General features: G+C 26.3%; 2 protein-coding genes across 4 annotated transcripts in view; one reads left to right on the top strand and one right to left on the bottom strand.

Annotated features, from left to right (window-relative positions):
- Positions 1–1,846: 1,846 nt before the first annotated feature.
- Positions 1,847–4,740, bottom strand: LOC106773162. Of its 2 annotated transcripts, none has more exons than XM_014659864.2 (4): positions 4,618–4,740; positions 3,444–4,075; positions 2,423–3,133; positions 1,847–2,272 (listed from the first exon to the last, which is right to left on the bottom strand). In XM_014659864.2, the coding sequence occupies exons 2-4, from the start codon at positions 4,071–4,073 to the stop codon at positions 2,057–2,059; spliced, it is 1,557 nt and encodes a 518-aa protein (XP_014515350.1). In that variant the 5' UTR covers positions 4,074–4,075; positions 4,618–4,740; the 3' UTR covers positions 1,847–2,056. The 2 variants fall into 2 exon arrangements, with proteins under 2 accessions (XP_014515350.1, XP_014515349.1); XM_014659863.2 differs by lacking the exon at positions 4,618–4,740 and adding an exon at positions 4,417–4,589.
- Positions 4,741–11,715: 6,975 nt separating this feature from the next.
- LOC106773176 overlaps positions 11,716–19,341 on the top strand; it is a 96,432-nt gene continuing 88,806 nt past the window's right edge. The window contains exons 1-6 of one of the 2 annotated variants that reach the window (XR_002669603.1): positions 11,716–11,816; positions 11,892–11,969; positions 12,113–12,206; positions 13,850–13,902; positions 14,040–14,133; positions 15,183–15,299. The gene's annotated coding sequence lies outside the window, so the exon portion shown is untranslated. Of the gene's footprint in view, positions 11,817–11,891; positions 11,970–12,112; positions 12,207–13,849; positions 13,903–14,039; positions 14,134–15,174; positions 15,300–19,341 lie in introns of both variants that reach the window. The other variant, XM_022786000.1, reaches the window with a different exon arrangement.

Here is a 19,341-nt window from a genome sequence, read left to right on the forward strand (position 1 = left end):
CCTTCATTTCTAGGTTTTCTCTTCTCTCTCAATTTCTCTTCTTGCTTTTTCTATCTCTCGTTTGTTTCCTTCATTCGTAAGTTCTTCCATGTTTAAAGGAGTATTTGATATTTGTTGTTCAAGTTTGTTGTCTTTATCGGTTTGTTCATCATTTGTTCACTATTTATAAAGCTCACATGCTTGAATTTTTTTTGCCGTGAATCGAACCATTGTTGTTGGATTTCTCTTCTGAATCCTAAAATTAATATAATGATATGTTTGATTTATTTATTTTTGTATATGTATAGTAAAAGGCATGAAAATATTTTTTTATTTATCTGATGGTATTAAATTTTGGTTTAATTTTTAAGGTTGTTTAATACCATGCGAGAGTTACTCAAAATGAAAATATTTTTTTAAATACTACAATAGGTTTTGGTTGTCCAACATTTACCTATTCCTTTGTTTTCTTTATAATTTCCATTATTTTGGGTTTAAATTTTAGAGACAAATGAAAGCCTAAGATTGAAGTTTATGTTTTGGTTCAGAACTCAAATTAAAAAATCTCATTTTTTAGGGTATTGCTCCCTCCACCTCCCCAAGTGGGACCTGTATCTCCCCACTATTTTAATTTATTTCAAAAATATTTTACACTTCTCCACTATTTTTTTTATTCCAAAAATACCCTACACATCCCCATTATCCTTAACCATCTTCCTCTTTCTCTCACTACATTAATGGAGCATTTACATGACATAAATCTGAACTTCTGATATATTTTCTTAAATACGTTTGATTTAATCTTATTTTTGCTGTTAAATATATTTTTTCTTTTCAAATTACTTAATAAATGGTAAAATTTTGTTCTAAATTTCTAGAAAAATGTTTATATATATGTGTGTTTTTTATACATATAATATCTATAATTTTTAACATAAAATTCAAAGGAAACTTCAATATCAGTACTTCCACCATTTCCATTTTATAAAATTAAAAGTTAGATGCAAATACAAAATAATAAACATAATAATATTAATAGTAAATAATGATATATTATTATTATTACATACTAACTTTATAATGATGAAAGAACTAAATAAATTCTAAATCTTTAACAAATAACTTTTTTTATATTTTAAGTATTCAATAATATTTTTATATTATTTATCTAATAAATTAAATATTTTATTCATGTTATTTGAGTCAAACATGTCGGTGAGTTAAAACATAATATAATGTTAAAAATTATAGATATTATATGTAAAAAAAACACACACAAATATAAATATTTTTCTAGAAATTTAGAACAAATAGTGAGGAGGTGTAGAATATTTTTGAAATAAATGAAAATAGTGGAGAGGTACACGTCCCACTTGGAGAGGTGTAGGGAGCAACACCCCATTTTTTATCATGTCTTGATATACTTCATTCAAGAACTAATGTACAATATAAAAAAAAAAAAAAAGCAAGTGTCAAAATACTTCGTTTCACTAATGTCACTAGCCAAAGATACTTGATCAATCATTTTGTTCGCAAATTTGATTCTTGCATATAATGATTAGCAAAAGACCACACAACAATATTGTTCCATATAAAAAAAATAAACAAAAAAACAAAACTTTTCCTATTATCCGTGTAGATTTTTACCATTGGAATAGATCAAAAGAGTCATGTCCCTACCTAGACTCAAACGAGTCTTTCTTGTATCTTTTTCAAACCTATTTTTATGTAATGTAGTTCAAGTAATCTTTTTTTTTTTTTACCTTTTTGCTTATTTATCACAAATCTCATTCTAATGAGATTTCGTTCCGGAACTCGTGCTAAAACCTTTTAATGTTTTTCTACATTAGTTATTTGTATAGCTTTGTAATTTAATTCAATAATCAAATTTGTATTCAATGTTACATGGTCGTCCAATTTACTTCAACATAACTATTTCACGCATCAATATATTACAACAATGCACTTGAACACCTATTTTCAACCTTCGTTAGTTTAGGCTTAATTTCTTCCTTTGACTTTTTCAGAATTTACCAATAACATATACCTATTGTCTCTTGTACCTCCTTTTTTTTTTCTACTTCACTTCCTTCTTATCTCTTTCTCTTTCGTCATGCCTTTTTTTACCTGGTACCACTTTCTCTTCCTTTTTTATTTCGTTTTTAATTTGGTGTCGACTTCCCAATACACCCCAGCAAGGGATGCATCTTTGACATATCCACAATTGAGAGAATAGGCTTTTTGTCAAAGCAGCTTCATTGGATGTCAAAGAAACCCTCAAAAGGTCTACTGCCTGACATAAATAGATAAATGAATGTCAATTATGAATTGAAAAGGAAGAAATGCTGTACGCAGTTTATTATAACCAATTATTTTATTAGATCAATTAAAACCATAAATATTGTGGTTGAACAAGTATTCAAGAGATGATTGAGAATATTACCTCATGTGACTTTCTGACTTTAATAAAATGTTCCTCCAAATCATTCAACTTCACAATCCCAAGCTCTTTCAAATGCGAAATGCTAGAAGCACTTGTCATTGGTTTCACTTCAAGATCATCGCTCACAACAAATAGACATGGTCTCTTCATAAATCCCACAGGAGGTTCTCTTGCTCCATCAGAAGATCTGGGGTCAAAAAGTTTCACTTTTTTTGGATCTCGTAACAACTCTTTTCTCTTTGAAATCATTGTACGCCCCTCATTTTCTTTCTCCACTACAGGGCCATACCAATATTCAGGAGCATCGTCCTCTTCTAATGGATTCCTCTTACAACCAAAATGAGGAGCAACCTTTATATTCTTTAAAGATTCATTAGATGATCTTACAAACCATGATGGATTGAGACGCTTCACACTTTTGTACAAGTTACGAATGCTTCCCAAGCACAATTTTCCTTTCATAAGCTTCACAATGGATCCCATAGGTGTTGTGAGGAAGCTGACTAGAAGGTCAACAAAATCTCCATCTACTTCAGCAAACAAAATCTTGTTCTGTGATTTGCTCACCATTACTTTGATTTTTACATGACCTTTGGAATGAATGGGACCGGTATATTTTGAGGGAGAGCATTTGTTATATTCTTCATTTTTCAATAATACGTCACTCAGAGGAGATTTGGAGATTAAGGCTTGCTTTAGTATGCTCAATATCTGAAAAGACAACCAAAACCATGCTAATTAAGGAAGTCTAGGAAGGTTATCAGTTGAGTAAATCAGAAAAATGTCTTGAACCGAAAATATAACTTTAGACCACAAAATAATCATTTCAATATCCAAAGTATTTTCTCCATCCACATATCAAATCCTATTTCTTTCCGTGATACATATTCATGCTAAATATTTTAAGGGCACGCGACTGAAACATACTCTTGAAAAAAAAAAATACGAAGGGTTAAACTCCACAGATTTTACCTTCTTATTTTTTTACAAGTTTGTTTAGAAATGTATTAAAAACAATTACCTCCTTGATGCCAACATTTTGAGATATTTCTGTGAGGTTGCTGATGTCTTTGTGTCGATGCTTGAGAAACGTTTGAACAGAGTGACCTACAGAGCTTCGGAGGACTCTCAAGTCATCCAAGATCAAGAACATGGCATCTGATTTAACAAAAGCACCATTGTCCTTAGCTAGCTCTTCCTTGGATTCTTCCAGCAACATCGTTTCTTTTCTCATCAATTTTCCACAATGGCACCTTGCACCATCAAAGGTACTCAGCAACAAATCCTTTTCCTTTGAACAGCTGTAACACACGAAATACTTGGTGGGTTCTGTATCATCCACTTTCACTTTCAGTCTTTGGCAAGAGCTCTCTAACGGGTTGCGCGGAGAATGCAACATTTTCTTGCAGATGTTGTTCCAGAAAACATTAGATTCCAAATTATCAACACTCTCGTACAGCTTATTGATGCAACCAAGCTCTATATGTTGGTCCAATTTGTTTCCAAGCCTAATAATAGTTCCCAATGGAAGGGTGAGGAAACTGAAGAGAACATCTACCAACTCCCCACTTGCTTCTGCCACAATTACACGCTTTTTGTCATAGTCAATCCAATATTTCAAAGGGATTGTTACCTCTTCGTTGGAAGACATAACTGAAACATAAAACTAAAGAACATTAGCGAATTAATCAAACAAAACATGTTTAAAATTAGTAACATTACATCGAAATCACTCGAGAAAAAAGAAAAAAAAAAATTGAGTGTCAACAGCACACCCGATCCGGAGAGACTTTGATGAGGGAGCAAGAATAAAACCCAACATGTTTAAGTAATTATAAAAAAATACATTGCTTTTAGAGAGAGGAAGAGACAGAAAAACTTGAAAAGTAATGGAGAGATGATGAACCCAGATTGAAAAATGTAGAGAATAAGTTTATGATAGATAAAAGAATCGTTCTAAATTAATATAATTTCTGCGATTGAGAAACTCTTACAGAACCACTGGATGTTTAAGCTATGAATGAGAGAATTCATAAGAAGAGGGAAATCAACCAGAAAGCTTTTGTTTCCCCTAATTCAAAAATTCATATAATACGAATCAGATAAAACATTCCTCTATGTGTTTTACGGAATAAGAAAAGCTTTGTATGAAATTTTGATCTAAAAGAATAAGTATGTTAAAGTGGTTGAAGAACCTGTTTCCTCCGAAAGGCCACGAAAAGAGTTCAGCACATATCTGAGAGAGTTTAGAGCGTTGAAACGGATGTTGACCTAAAGCTGCATAGAGATGAGTAAAACTTTGAAAGTAGACTGTAAAATACTTTACAATTATACATTCTAGATCCTCATTTTTATTTAATTAATCTTTAAGGACAACACATGTTTTATTATAACCCAAAAATTATTCTCTCAGATGCATTACATTTAGTTTTTCAACTTTCCAATTGCAGAAGAGAATATAATAACGTATAAACAATGGCGATAATGATCACAAAGTTAACATAGTATTGGTTGGCTGATACCAGACATTATAGCAAGAAGTTATTCGTAATTAAAAGATGGGTGTCAATATTAAAAGGATAAAAGTAGAATCACATAGCTTGTCACCACACACTTTTAGAGAAATTCTTTCACTTCTTTATTCTTTATTTTGCTCATGCTCGTGAGTTTACTCTGGAAAAAAAAAAAGTGTCAATTAGTCCAGTTGATTCCAAAATCTCTTTTATTTTTTTTTATTATTTTTTTTTTTGTCAAAATTCCTTACTTACTGTTGATTATTTCTTTTAATTGGTTAGTACTTTATAATCATTAATGTCTTTTACCCTTAAGTGTTTTTTATTTCTTTAATGATCTTAACTTTGCAGCCACCTTTTACAGAGTAATAATATTTCATAATATTCTCCACTTAAAATTTGAAAATTGAATAAAGGACTACATATGCTTTAATATGGATTTTTAATTATTTTTATACTTAAAATTAACATTTTAATTAGAATTTATCATCATTAAATTTATTGAGCATGAGATATAAAACATGTTAAAAATAGTTTTTTAGTTACATTAATTTTTTTTTAGATATTTTGAAATGTAGTGTGACTATAATTTAGTTTAATTTATGGAGATGTGACAATAAATTTTTGAAAATTTAATGGCCTCTTAAAGATAAATCCAAAATAACAAGTAATCAAAACTACAAGAAGTCAAGTAACAACAATTAGACCTGTGGTTTTCTCTATTTTTTCTAAAAAGAAAAAACTTTCATAATTGATAAATGTTTATGATAAAATATAATTTAGAAAAAATATATCTTTAGATATTTTATTTGATATTTTTAAATAATTACCTTATTTAACTATATCAATAAATATAAAAAAATAATATTTTCACATCCTTTTTTAATGTAACAAATATCTTCTCACATATTTTTAGATCTCCAAAGAATCAAACATATCTTGAAGATATAAGATTACTTAAAAGATAATTAGAAATATTTTTAGATCTTCACACCAATCAAATATATCTTAAAAGATATTGAATTATTTATAAGATAATTAAAGAAAATTAAATGAGAGTTACTCCTTACACCACCCCATATTGCTCCCTACACCACCACATTTTTAAAACATTTCAAAAGTAACCTTTATATTTTAAAAAATCATACACTCTCACTTCTTTTCTTCAACATATATCAACATCCGTTAAAATCTTTTTTCTTCAACCGATATGCCACGTCTATTAACAGATGTGTCCACATCCGTTTAAACTTTATGTCTTTTTTTAGCTTTTAGTTTATAAATTTATTATATTAATAATAATTATTTAATTAAATAGAATAAAATTGATTTTTGTAATATATTATAAAAAAATTAAATAATCTATAAATAAAATAAAATATAATATTTAAATAAACTAAAATTAAAAAAAAAAAAAGACATAAACGGATGTGGCCACATCTATTGACTATAATTAATTAAAAGTTTTTATAATTTTATTAAATTAATAATAATTATTTAATAAAATAAAATAAATTAATTTATGACGTAATTATATATAAATTAATTTTATTTTATTTAATAAAATAATTATTATTAATTTAGTTTAAATTATTATTTAATTAATTATTTAAATATTTTGTATATAATTATTTAAACAGATGTGTCTAACAGATGTGGTCCGTTAAGGGTTTTTTTTTTAATTTTTAATTTTTTAATTTATTGTATTTTACATTAATTTATAAATATTATTTAAATTTTTTTATATTTTATATTGATTTATAAATTATTTTTTTTTATAACATAATCCGTAAATAAAAATATTATTAAAATAAAATATAAAATAAAAACAATAAACTAAAATATAGAAATAACGTTAAATGTAGATGGATTATCCGTTCCGGACGTCAATATCTGTTAAACTTAAATTAATATAACAGACAATTCAAATTCAGTTAATTTTTTAATTAATTATATATTTTTATGCAATTGAGTTTGATTTTAATTTATCCGAGTTGAAGTATGATAATTGTTGCGTAGTTAAATTAGTTTTACGTATGCACCTAAACAAGTATGGAGATATTCTTACAATCATTTCATTACTTGTTGTCTATCTATACTTTTGTTAATATATGGATAAATGTATTAAATCGTACAAACAATAAAATGAGAAGTCTAAATCCCGTTTTTTTCAAGAAACTTGTGTTTATTCATAAAAGCTATAATTATTTACTGATTAAAACTAAAAACTTTAAAATAATAAAATAGACTGACTTTCAACAAAATAATTCTAAATTCTAAAAACAAATAAATTTATGAAATGATCTAAGTGGTAGAGATTTCACTATATTAGATTTCACTATATTAGATTTCATATATAAATTCAAAGTGAAAACACCAAACAATATTTTTCTAATTTTTACTCTAATATTTACACCACAAACTAAAAATCCTTAATTTCTTATAAATAAGTCTAAACCTAAATAACAACCCTTAGGTATTTTTATCGATTGACAAAAATTAAGTTAATTAGTTAGTTAGTTACATGGTTCTAAATTGTGATGGCAGGCATTGTTCCAATTAGGGATGGACAAAATGTACAAATAGAACTAAACTATTGTTAAAACAAAATTATAATTCAACTATTCGAACCGTTTGAATAATAATATACCTCATTTTTTTATAACTATAATAAGTTAATTTGATTTTAACAGTTTTATCTAAGAACAATTGAGTTTTTAAAAATTAAATTAATACAACAGACAATTCAAATCCAGTTCATTTATTAATTAATTATATATATTTTTATGCAATTGAGTTTGATTTTAATTTAGCCAAGTTGAAATATGATAATTAGAATACATATTTCAATTGTTGCATAGTTAAATTAGTGTTATGTATGCACCTAAAATAAATTTCAACAACTATAATAATGATCCATGGCATTATTTTGTACTATGTATGATGTTATAATAAGATGCATTATTGTTGGCTTGGCTGTCAGCAGACCCACCATCTGAACACCACAAGTGGAAAATGTGAGATAATTAAGAGCCCTTTAGACCACTATCTTGTCTTTTTCTTTTTCTTTACTCTTCTCTTTTCTTCTCTTGTCTCTTTCTTTTTTATCTATTTCATTTTTCTATTACAGTAAGTCTCTGTCCCTTTAATCCACTCCACTTTTTTGAAATTTCAAATTCTTTATTTTGAACATTTCTATTCAAATATTTTTTAATTTAATGCAAGAGTAAAATTGCTCTAATATTTTTTAATTTACTATATGTAAACGTTTAATCTTTTTGTTAGTTCTATCACTTGACCAAAGTTATTCTTTTAGTTAGTTTATTTTCACTAAATTTTGGATTTGTTGCAAGATGTTTCACTTGTTCTTTGAGATTTTTACTTGTGCGATCTACTATTTTTTACTTTCTACTCAAAGTACGAGTAAGTATTTAGTAAGAAAAACTACGAGAGTTGTAATCGAGTTTTTATATTTGAGTATGAAAGTAATTATTGGAGAAATTTTTTTCGCGTAAAATTTAGGATTTCGATTACATTGAGCTTGATTTGAATTAGAGGAGTAATGTATTAACCTTGATACACTAAAGTTGTACTAATAGTTAAATAATATCACAATTAGATAATTGATTTTCCACTACGGTTCAAACGGTCTTTTTTTCGAATAAAATCATAAATATCGATGTTAAGTGTAAGACAAAATTAACGACAATTAAAATAACTATTATTAAAAATTTCAAATAATGGCAACTATTTTTGAATCATCGTTAAAAATCATTGGAAAAAAAATAACATATGTATATCACGACCGAATTAACAAAGACAAAAATATCAAAATAGAATAGAAAAGAGTCTTCATTTGAGATTTGAAAGATACATAAATTTTTCATGGGTTCATCATTTATTTGCTTGTGAAGTTACAGAGATAAATAGACACAAGTAAGCAAATCTTGAATAAACGTAAAGTATCAACCATAGATAAGGAGCATATTGATGGCGAAGGTTTTGCAATACTGTATGGAGAGCTCCACGGAGGAGCCTTGCGGCATGGGTTTTAGAGTACAATGTGACCGAAACTTGCAGTGTGCGGTGAGATCAGTAGTGTTTTGCGACAGGCGGATGTTCACGTTGAGTAGATTGAAACTGGAAGAGTTTCGCAGAGGTTCACCATTGGTAGTAGTGGCAATTGTGAAAATGCAAGGGAAGAGAAAATGAAAAGTGCAAGGGAAGAAGAAACACTAAAATGAAAGTCACGTGGGGAAAAGAAACACATCTTTTTTTTTTATGAAAGTACTGCACATTCGAGGAAAGTTATCTATATAACTATCATCATTTCTCCATCTCAAGAAGGTTTTAACGACGGTTCTTTATATAACTATTGTTATTTCTCGTCTTCTCACTTTTAAAGACGATTCTCTACACAATTGTCATCATATAACTTTTAACAACGATTATTTAGATAACTATTGTTGAAAAGTTTGCAAAAATTATAATTTTGACATCATACTTTTATTATTACGGTAGCTTGTTAAACGTTTGTCAATTGATATCATGAAAAGCCCTTTTCGAACTAGTGTATATTTGGAGTTTGTTTAAATTGATAAAATATAAATAGTTAATTTTAAAATCTCATATTTTAAGCTTATGAAGAACTTGTTGCCTATGCATATTTCTATTAAGATATTGACAAATGTCATAAAATTTTGTAAATAGTTAAAATGATTTATTGAATTTTATTAATTATCATGACATATTAAAAAAATATAAGTAATATTCTTAAGGACAAGTTGAGTCTTCAAAATGTTTTGGATAATGATATCTTGTATGACTTTGAATATTATTGGAACATTTTTTTTTTCACAGAATTATACTCTACATTAAATTTAAAATAACTCCTTTTATTTCACAAACACCAATATTAATCTTCAAATGAAAAATTTAATGAATAAAAACGAATGGCTATTGATAAAATTATTATAATATTAAAAGAAATAAAAAATAATTAATATAAAAAGTATCTTAATTCTACAATATAATTACATATCTTTATCATTAAATTTCCTCATTCTTCACACTTTGCTTTCCTAAACCCAATTTCACCGAAATATCATAATTAGGTATTTTTCTTTTCATATGGCACACCGAGTCTTCTGTTTATAGATGTGGATTTCTTGTGCTGTAAAGTTTGAATTCATTCACAATATTTACTTTTTTAAACATATCATATAATAAATAAATAGTATTTAATAATAATAATAATAGAAGTGTACGTATTTAAATATGAAAACTATTACTATTAAAATATAATTGAGTTAAAAAAATTTTAAAATTGAAATATATGTTTATTTAAATTTAATAAATATAAAAAAAATAAAATATGAAAAACTTTGTAAGAAAATGCAGTTGAATTTTGTTTGGTTTTCTGAGAGGAAAAAGGTACATGAGGCAGAGGCTCCAACCAGTTATGTAATTTTGCAATTGAATTTCCTGAACCATTGGACAGTGACAAGAAATGCTTCCACCAGAGCAAAGACGAGGACTTCTTCCTCCACCTCCCTTTTTTTCTCCCTGTATCTCCAACATTATAAATATAATTTTCAATTTTTTATTAAATTAATTTTTTCTTTTCTAATGCACTCCTATTATCTTTTATTGGTTTTTATTAAGAATTCAACTGTTTTTTAAAGCTCGTTGGAAATACAATTTTTTTTAACGAAAATAAATATATTTTAAAATACGTTACGTATTCAAAAAATAACTCTAATTATTAAATAAGTGAACAATCAGAAACAATTTACTTATTATGATTATTACGAATATTTTATTAATAGGTTCTATATATGAACGAGATGATCTTATTTAATCATATTTCAAAATATGTTTATTTCTAAACATATTTCAAAAATACGTTTGATAAAAAAATATATTAAATTAAAAAAATTAAAATAGCAAATAATAAATTTGGAAAAATAAAACTAAAACAAATAACAATTAAAAAAATTGAAATAAAAATAATAAAATAATTTTTTATTTTTATTTTAAATGATGTTTTTTGTTATTTAATTTTATGTTTTGTTTGTTTTAATAAATTTGTAATATTTAATAATTATTATTAAAATAATTTTTTTGGTTGTTTGAAGTTATATTGATTTTTGTTATTTGTTTATAATTGTTTAATTTAAGTTTAGTTGATTTTTTAAATATTGGATTGTATTTAGTTGTTATTTTTTATTTGAATTTTTATTTTTTAAACGTATTTCTAATATGTTTACGTTAGAAAAAAAAAATCTTAAGATTTTTAAAAACAGTTGAATTCTTAATCAATTTTCCAAAACTCTTTAAAGAATAAAATAAATGAGCGAATGAAGAGAAAAAAAGTAAAAAAAAGAAATTAATTTAATAAAAAGGTGAAAATTATATTTGTAATTTTGTAGATAAAAAAAGGTGCAGGTAAAATCACTAAGCAAATATTAATCGATTTTTACCCAGTAGCATATATTAGCTCTTATTATTATTAATTTTTTTCAGATAGCATTAATTATACAACCAGAAGCAAAACAAATATTACAATAAGGAATATAATCTATATATCTTTATAATACCAACCATTTTTAAACACACACACATATAAATTAATTAAATTAATTTTCTTCTCTTTTCAAAAATACAAATTAATTAAATTAATTTTCTTCTCTTTTAAAAAATCCAAGTATTTATTATAAAGAATAGTAAATAGTAGGTGGGTAAAGTAAAATACTCTACTACATTTCTACTTATATTATTTGGTTACAACAGTTGGAACTTTCAGAGAGAAGTGAAGATATTTTTTCTGTGTATGCTTTCCCCGTTTCCTTGTCCGTGCCATTTTACTGGGTTTTCTTCAGGTAGACTACACTATCATCATGCATATATTAAACTAAGTTTTGCAACACTCAGTTTTTCCTTTCTTCGTAACTCAGTTTATTGCTTACGATTTGGAATAGTGATAAGTAAAGACATATATCATAATTCTGGATCATCCAATTCCAATAACGCAGGTATATATATTTTGTTCTTTTCTCTGTACCTTATATCAATGTCTACATATATATCCTCTTTCTTTCTTCCTTACTTGAGATTATTGTAAAAAAGTTTGTTGGAGGAAATATGTTTGCTGCAATAATAAAGTTGAACACTGCAGCAGCAGCAGCTTCCAAGATGTAAAAATGGAGTACTTGGTCTGCTGAAGACTAAGAACAGCTTTCCTCCTTCTCAGTTTCTGCTACACATTCAAGGTATGAGATCCTTAATTATAACACCCTTCAAAGTTGCTTCCACTGCTTTAATCACTCATTTCCTCAAATGAATACACGAAACAAATATATTTGATAGATGCTTAACATTAGAAATAAGTACAGATGCACATTAGAAAGGGGAAGGAAAGCCGCGGTGATGGTGTTTTAGCATGCAAGTACAAAATTTTAATGATATTTTATTTTTGGAAGAGTGCACTTCATCTATTGCGCCTGATTCATGATGATAATTAGATATATCAGTTGTTTTTTAGAAAATAAATTCCAAAATAATATGACAGTACCCAGTTACGTATGTTTTTATTCAATTTAAACGTTTTGATAAAAGTTAATAAAAAAAAATTGACATAACAAGTTTTTAGAAAAAAGTTATCTGAAAAAACTTGGTGTTAAGGAAAATTCAAAGGAGTAAAAAAAAGAAAATAAGTATTTAACGGAAGACACAATGTTAACTTAAAATTTATTAAATAAAGACTGATTTTACATATTTTTAAAATAAGGAACTAAATTAAACATTAACACTTAATTTAAAAAAAAATATATTTAAATTTTAAAATATTTGGTTCACTAATCATATAATATAAAGAATGGTGATATTTTGACAATAAAATACAAGTTATTATTTTATTGATTTATTTAAACTTATATTTAAAAAATATTTAAAATAGACCAATAGTAAACTATTCTAAAAAATTGTTAAAAGATATTTTTCCTAATATAAATTGTTAAAAAATTAGATTTATATTATGAATGATATTTATTAATGAAATTGATTAATTGTTGAAAACTGAAACTTTAAAAAATTATTGAATATTTAGAAGAATATGCAATTGAATTTTGTTGAGAGTGAGAAGGTAGACAGGCAGAGGCTCCAATCCAACAAGTTATGTACCTTTGCAATTGAATGTCCTGAAGCATTGGACAGTGACAAGACGTGTTTCATTTATTATTATTAATTTATTTCTGATGACATTAATTACAGCTGTAGCATTCCTCCCTCTTTCACCAAACAGCTATGACCCATTCAAATCCAACCACGTTCCCTCTTCATTGTTTGTTCTTTCTTTCCACGTTTTAAATGCCAGTTACAATTTTGCTTTGTTTTTTATTAGTGACAATGAAAAGCTGCAGGAGTCACTCACTGCAGCTGTTGGACGAAATTAATTATAACTTTTATAGTCTAACCAGAAGCAGAACAAATATTAAAATAAGTAATATAATCTATATACATCTTTTTAATGCCAACCATTTTCAAATGAATTTTAAAAAGAAATCAATTAAATTAAATCTTATTCTTCTTTTTTAAAATCCAAGCATTTATTATAAAGAACAGTAAATAATACATAATTGAGGTGGGTAAAGTAAAAGACTGTCTAGCTTGTGTTTTTTTTCTAACACTACTGCTACACTACTATATTATTTTGGTTAAAACAGTTTAACCTTTCAGAGAGAAGTGAAGATATTTTTTCTGCGTCTGCTTTCCCCATTTCCTTGTCCGTGCCATTTCACTCGGTTTTCTTCAAGTAGACTACACCATCATCATGCATATTTTAAACTAAGTTTTGCAATATTCACTTTTCTTTTTTCTTCATAACTTTCAATTTCTTGCTTACGATTTCGAATAGTGACAAAGTAAAGACATATCACACTTGTGGATCATCCAATTCCAATAACACAGGTAATGTTTTCTTACTTTCTTACTATATACCTAATGTCTAACTATATAGCCTCTTTCTTTCTTCCTTACTTGAGATTATTGTAAAAAAGTTTGTTGGAGGAATATGTTTGCTGCAATAATAAAGTTTAACACTGCAGCAGCAGCAGCTTCCAAGATGTAAAAATGGAGTACTTGGTCTGCTGAAGACTAAGGACAGCTTTCCTCGTTCTCAGTTTCTGCTACACACTCAAGGTATGAGATCCTTATTTATAACACCCTTCCCAGTTGCTTCCACTGCTTTAATCATCCATTTGCTGAAATGAATACACGAAACAAATATATTTGATGGATGCTACACATTAGAAATAAGTACAGATATGCTATATAGTTATCAAAATAATATTTATTAGAAAAAAAATAACTCTCCAAACGTTATATATTTCTAAACAATATTCTAAAAGCAGTAGACTTTCCTAAACAATCTAACTTTTTAAATTTGAAGTACGAATGTTCCTAAACGAGTTTTTCTTTTAACACATAATTCTTGTTATATGACTACGAAGGTTCTGTTTCAGAAGTTATTTCACTACCCGGATTTGAGTTAATGGATTGGAAATTAACCTATAATGAACTTAGTGAAAAACAATTACTCTCACTAACAATATCTTTTGGGAACCACTAATTTTAATGAATATATTATATATTACGAAATTTGGGAGCTTCCTTCTCGATTGTGAACGATTTTTTATCTTTTATATTACAATGTTGGAGACATAGGCTCTCTCAATAATGATTATCTATTTATCAAAGAGACAATAAAATATTTACAGAAAAGAATATTGATGAAGGAGATTTTCTAAACGACGTTTATATAAAAAAATAGAAAAATCTAGAGTTATGACTAAATTTTACACTTACATAATAACAACATTTTATCACTGTAAAATTTGAACTTTTTAATTATAATTTATTTAAAATTTATATTTTAAATCACAAAGGTTGATGAATTTGTAACATCAATAAAATTAACATCAATTAAGTTAACATAATTAAAATAAATATTTAAAAAATTATTATGATTTAGATTAGAAATAATTTAAATAAATATTAAAAATAATAAAATTAAAGTCAATTTACATTAACGTTCACTTCAATAAATATGCCTATTTACTATAAATAAGTCTTCTTAATTTAAATAGATAGAAATACTTAAAATAAATGTCTAAATATTTATTAAATTAGTATTAGATAAAATATTTTAAACTTAAATAAATATAAATGTTAATTTTATAGTGTTGCAGCTTCTCGACCAGGAGATTATTCAGAAAGTGTGGGAGACGCAGGAGACGGAGCTTTTGGTGATGATCAAGAGTTTTCCTCGGTCTTAGTTTGTCTTATTGTTGAAAGCAAGGACAGAGGTAAGTCCTTTTTATATATGATTAGTAAAACTGACCTGTTTATATATTTTGTTATCATGTTTTCTTATTTTAATCAGACAAAGGTTTATTTATATTAATTTAAAAAATTTTAAAATTATTTAAGTATAATATTTGTATTATTGTTTTTTTATATTTGATATGTGCAATGTGTAATTCGAATAAAAATAAGACTAGATAAAATACAAGAAAGAAAAAAAAAATATACGTGACTGTATTGTGGAGTGGTTGAAGTATGCCCAGTTATTTTGTTTAATATCCCAAAAATATAGTTATAAACTATATTTAGGAGGTTTCACATTTATAATACAATTGAAAAGTTACAAGGAAATAAAGTTAATTTACAATTATCCTAAAATAATCATAAATTTACAACTTTTTACAGAAAAAACTTATGCGGAGGCTAATTACAAGTACAGACCAATCGGTCATACAAGGAATGTATTGAACCGTAAGGTACTATACTATTACAAAGATAAATACAAGACCGAACGGTCTTACCCTATCATAAACAATTCCCTTTTCCCAACGCCTATTCCAGAATATCTTCACGTTCTGCTCACACCCACAAGGTGATCATTGCAAGGACAATGACGACCGAACGGAATAACATGACAAGACAGGAAAATAAGGGTAAGCTTTAAAATCGAGATCAAAGAAATAGAGATAAACACATCGCACATAAAATCATCATACATGCATATATTTCATGAAATGACCGAACGTATAATCATGTAATAACCGACCACTTGACTTGACCATTCGAATTGTATGAATTGTGTAGCTAGACGTTTTAGCACCCAGGTGGTGTAATAGTTGGGATGCCTTCAACAATTGCCAAGTTAGTCCTTTCTCTTTCGCCCATCTTGATCTATGGACTAGAACCTCCTGTCATTCCCATACATGAGTTACCCTTCTTTACGTGAGAAGGAATAATCATGGAATATCAGGATGAACGACAGCATAGAGACCACATTCATACTTTACCAACCACCACCATCCGAGACATTCCTCCTTGGAATTCTCTTTCAATATCCATATTACAATTATCCTTTGTACATTCACATTTCATTAGAATTATCACAACATACTTTTATACCATCATACTTCATCATTCATAACATGTTTAATTAGAATCACGCAACCCGTAAAACCACTCCCATCATACCTCATCTTCAATATGGGTTGCACTCACATGTGTATGACAAGCTTTCTAATAAAAGAATATTGTACCAAAGAAATGAACCCAAGACTACTATCACGTCCATGTGTATCTGAAATGTACACATTTTTGGGATATTGCGACGTGTGGAATGTTCCCACATAAATGTTTGATACACCCACATTGCTACGGATTGGAGGGACATTAATGTTGAAAATTTTCATCATATAAGTGAAAAGTGTATTAGTTAATGTTTAGTTAGAGAATATTTAAGAGATAAGAAATGAATTGAGGTATTATTAGAATTCCTTTCTTTGATTAAAAGTTTCTGTTTTGATTCAGTATGGATGTAATATGGATAATATCTTATATTTTTTAATTAAGTATGGGTATGTCTATATTGTTATATATGTCTTTATTTTTATACTAGTATCAATATATATCTTATTTCATTCTTGTTTAAATTATTAAATCATATATATTTTATTAGATTATCTAATATATATATATATATATATATATATATATATATATTTGTCTTTTCTATTTTTTCTCATCTCACACAACCTTGATTACATTTGGTTTTTTGAGTTATATTAGATGATGTATTATAACGTTTATTGAATAAAATATTTTTAGGTCTTACATTTGATTATTTTTTATTTTTTTAAATATTTTTATTTATTATTTATATAATTTTTCACATAAAAAATATAAAACTTACCGTATAATATAAAAACTTATGTTTATTTATTTTTTTTTATTCTTTTTAATCTTTAATTTTTGTTTTATTTGAAAAGTTTTGTTTTGGGAAAACAACTTTTATCTGTCAACAACGGTATACAACTATATTTATATTTGGAAAGCTTTCTCATATGTGTAAGTTATTTTCCATGTAATCATAACTTTAATTGTAATTTGTTTTTTGTGATTTTATTCAGTCATGTATCCAATCATTTTTTACTTTTTTTACTATTTTCATTCATTTTAAAATTATGTTTTGATGATTTTTATATAGTTAATTTTGTTTTATAGTTCTTTTTATAAGTATAATTTTACCACTGTAATTATATGAAGATATTTTATTTACTTTAATATAATAATTTAATATTATTTTCATAAATCCTGTTTACACTATTTAACATAAATTGAAGTTAAAAAAATAAACTATTTATGTCTAAATTTAAATTATTATTTGTTTAATATTTTTTCTCTGTTAATTTGTTTGATATAATATTTATGGTTGTATAAGAGATGATATTAGTATAAAGACATTTGAAATATTATTAAACATAATATTTTTGTTTTTTTATAATTTTAAAAAAAATATTTTTTTAACTTTATCCAGTTGTTCCATTAATATTTGCAAAATTTATAGATATTTTGTTTGTGAAATTTTACTTATGTTGTGTAATTCTATATAATTAATGTTAGGATAAAAAAAAAGTCTAACTTTGGATAAATCAAGAAATCAACTTAAGTTTGTATACACAATATATATCTCCAATAGTTTCTTTGGTAAGAGGTTTTACAGAAATACAAATAAACAAATATGTAAAGGATTGATTCTGAGTAAACAATATCTTATTCGTGAAAACTTATGTGTGTTGACTCTATCTATAATTAATTGGAATTCTGATTTTAAATTTATATCCTTATAATTTTTTTCTAAAATATTTGACTTAAAGATATGAAAATTTACTTTTTTATATTAAATATTTGATAATATAAGGTTTCTTTAACGTGATTTTTATTTTTTATATATAATGTAATTGGTTGAGTAAGAAAGTGAGTATGGTCACAGCCAAGGGGTACACTCGTTACCTGAAGATGAGATAAAATTTTTTACATAGTATGAGTATGAAGATGGAGATATGGATGATTTTTGATGGGTATGAGGTAAAAAAAAGTTGGTTTTACCTCACCTCGGTGTCATCTCTAGAAGTATTACTATTTTTTTATAACAAACACGTAAGTAGCGATGGCAAAAACTTTCATGCCCGCGAATATCTACGGATAAAATATGCGACGGATAGTTATTTATTATCTAAGGATAGTGGGTATGTCAATACCTGCTTATAAATTGGTCGAGTATGGATATTATATCATCCGTACTCGCGGATATCTGTTATCCGTAAAAAATAAAAATAAATATTTAATTTATATTTTATTAAGTTAAATTTAATTAAAATTAACATTAATTTATATTTTATTAGATTAAATTTAATTAAAATTAAATTTTAATTTATATTTAATTTATATTATATTTTATATATTTTTTGTTATTTTATTTAAATTTTATTTTTATAATTTATAAAAATATATATATTTTTAAATATTTGTGAGTATTCACGAGTTTTAAAATATCCGCGGATATTTTTTAAACTTGTATCCGTGTGGGTAGCAGATGAATTTTTTTTATCGGATCAGGTTGCGGGTAGGTATTATCCGTGTTCGATTCGATCCGTTGTCATCCCTACACGTAAGACTCTTACCACACTAAACTACACCCAAACCAAGGGTGTTGTTCCCTACACCTCCCCAAGTGGGACCTGTACCTCCCTATTAATTTAATTTATTTCAAAAATATTCTACACCTCTCCACTATTTTCTTTATTCCAAAAATACCCTACACCTCCCCACTATCCTTAACAATCTTTTTCTCTCTCTACACATTAATGGAGTATTCACATAGTTCATATTTGAATTTGTAACATACTACAAAATATAAAATTCAGAAGAAACTTCAATATTAGTATTTCTACCATTTCCATTTTATAAAATTAAAAGTTAGATCCAAATACAAAATAATAAACATAATAATATTAATAGTAAATAATGATATATTATTATTATTATTAT

This window comes from Vigna radiata, chromosome 9, assembly GCF_000741045.1.
Source record: "Vigna radiata var. radiata cultivar VC1973A chromosome 9, Vradiata_ver6, whole genome shotgun sequence".
Classification (NCBI taxonomy): domain Eukaryota; kingdom Viridiplantae; phylum Streptophyta; class Magnoliopsida; order Fabales; family Fabaceae; genus Vigna; species Vigna radiata.

Excerpts from the sequence above, each read along its gene's own strand:
- LOC106773162 (XM_014659863.2), bottom strand. The coding sequence starts at position 4,456 with ATGAATTCTCTCATTCATAGCTTAAACATCCAGTGGTTCT. Across the intron at positions 4,076-4,416 it reads CTTAAACATCCAGTGGTTCT|TTATGTCTTCCAACGAAGAG; the intron begins GTAAGAGTTTCT and ends TTTATGTTTCAG. Across the intron at positions 3,134-3,443 it reads AAAATGTTGGCATCAAGGAG|ATATTGAGCATACTAAAGCA; the intron begins GTAATTGTTTTT and ends TTGTCTTTTCAG.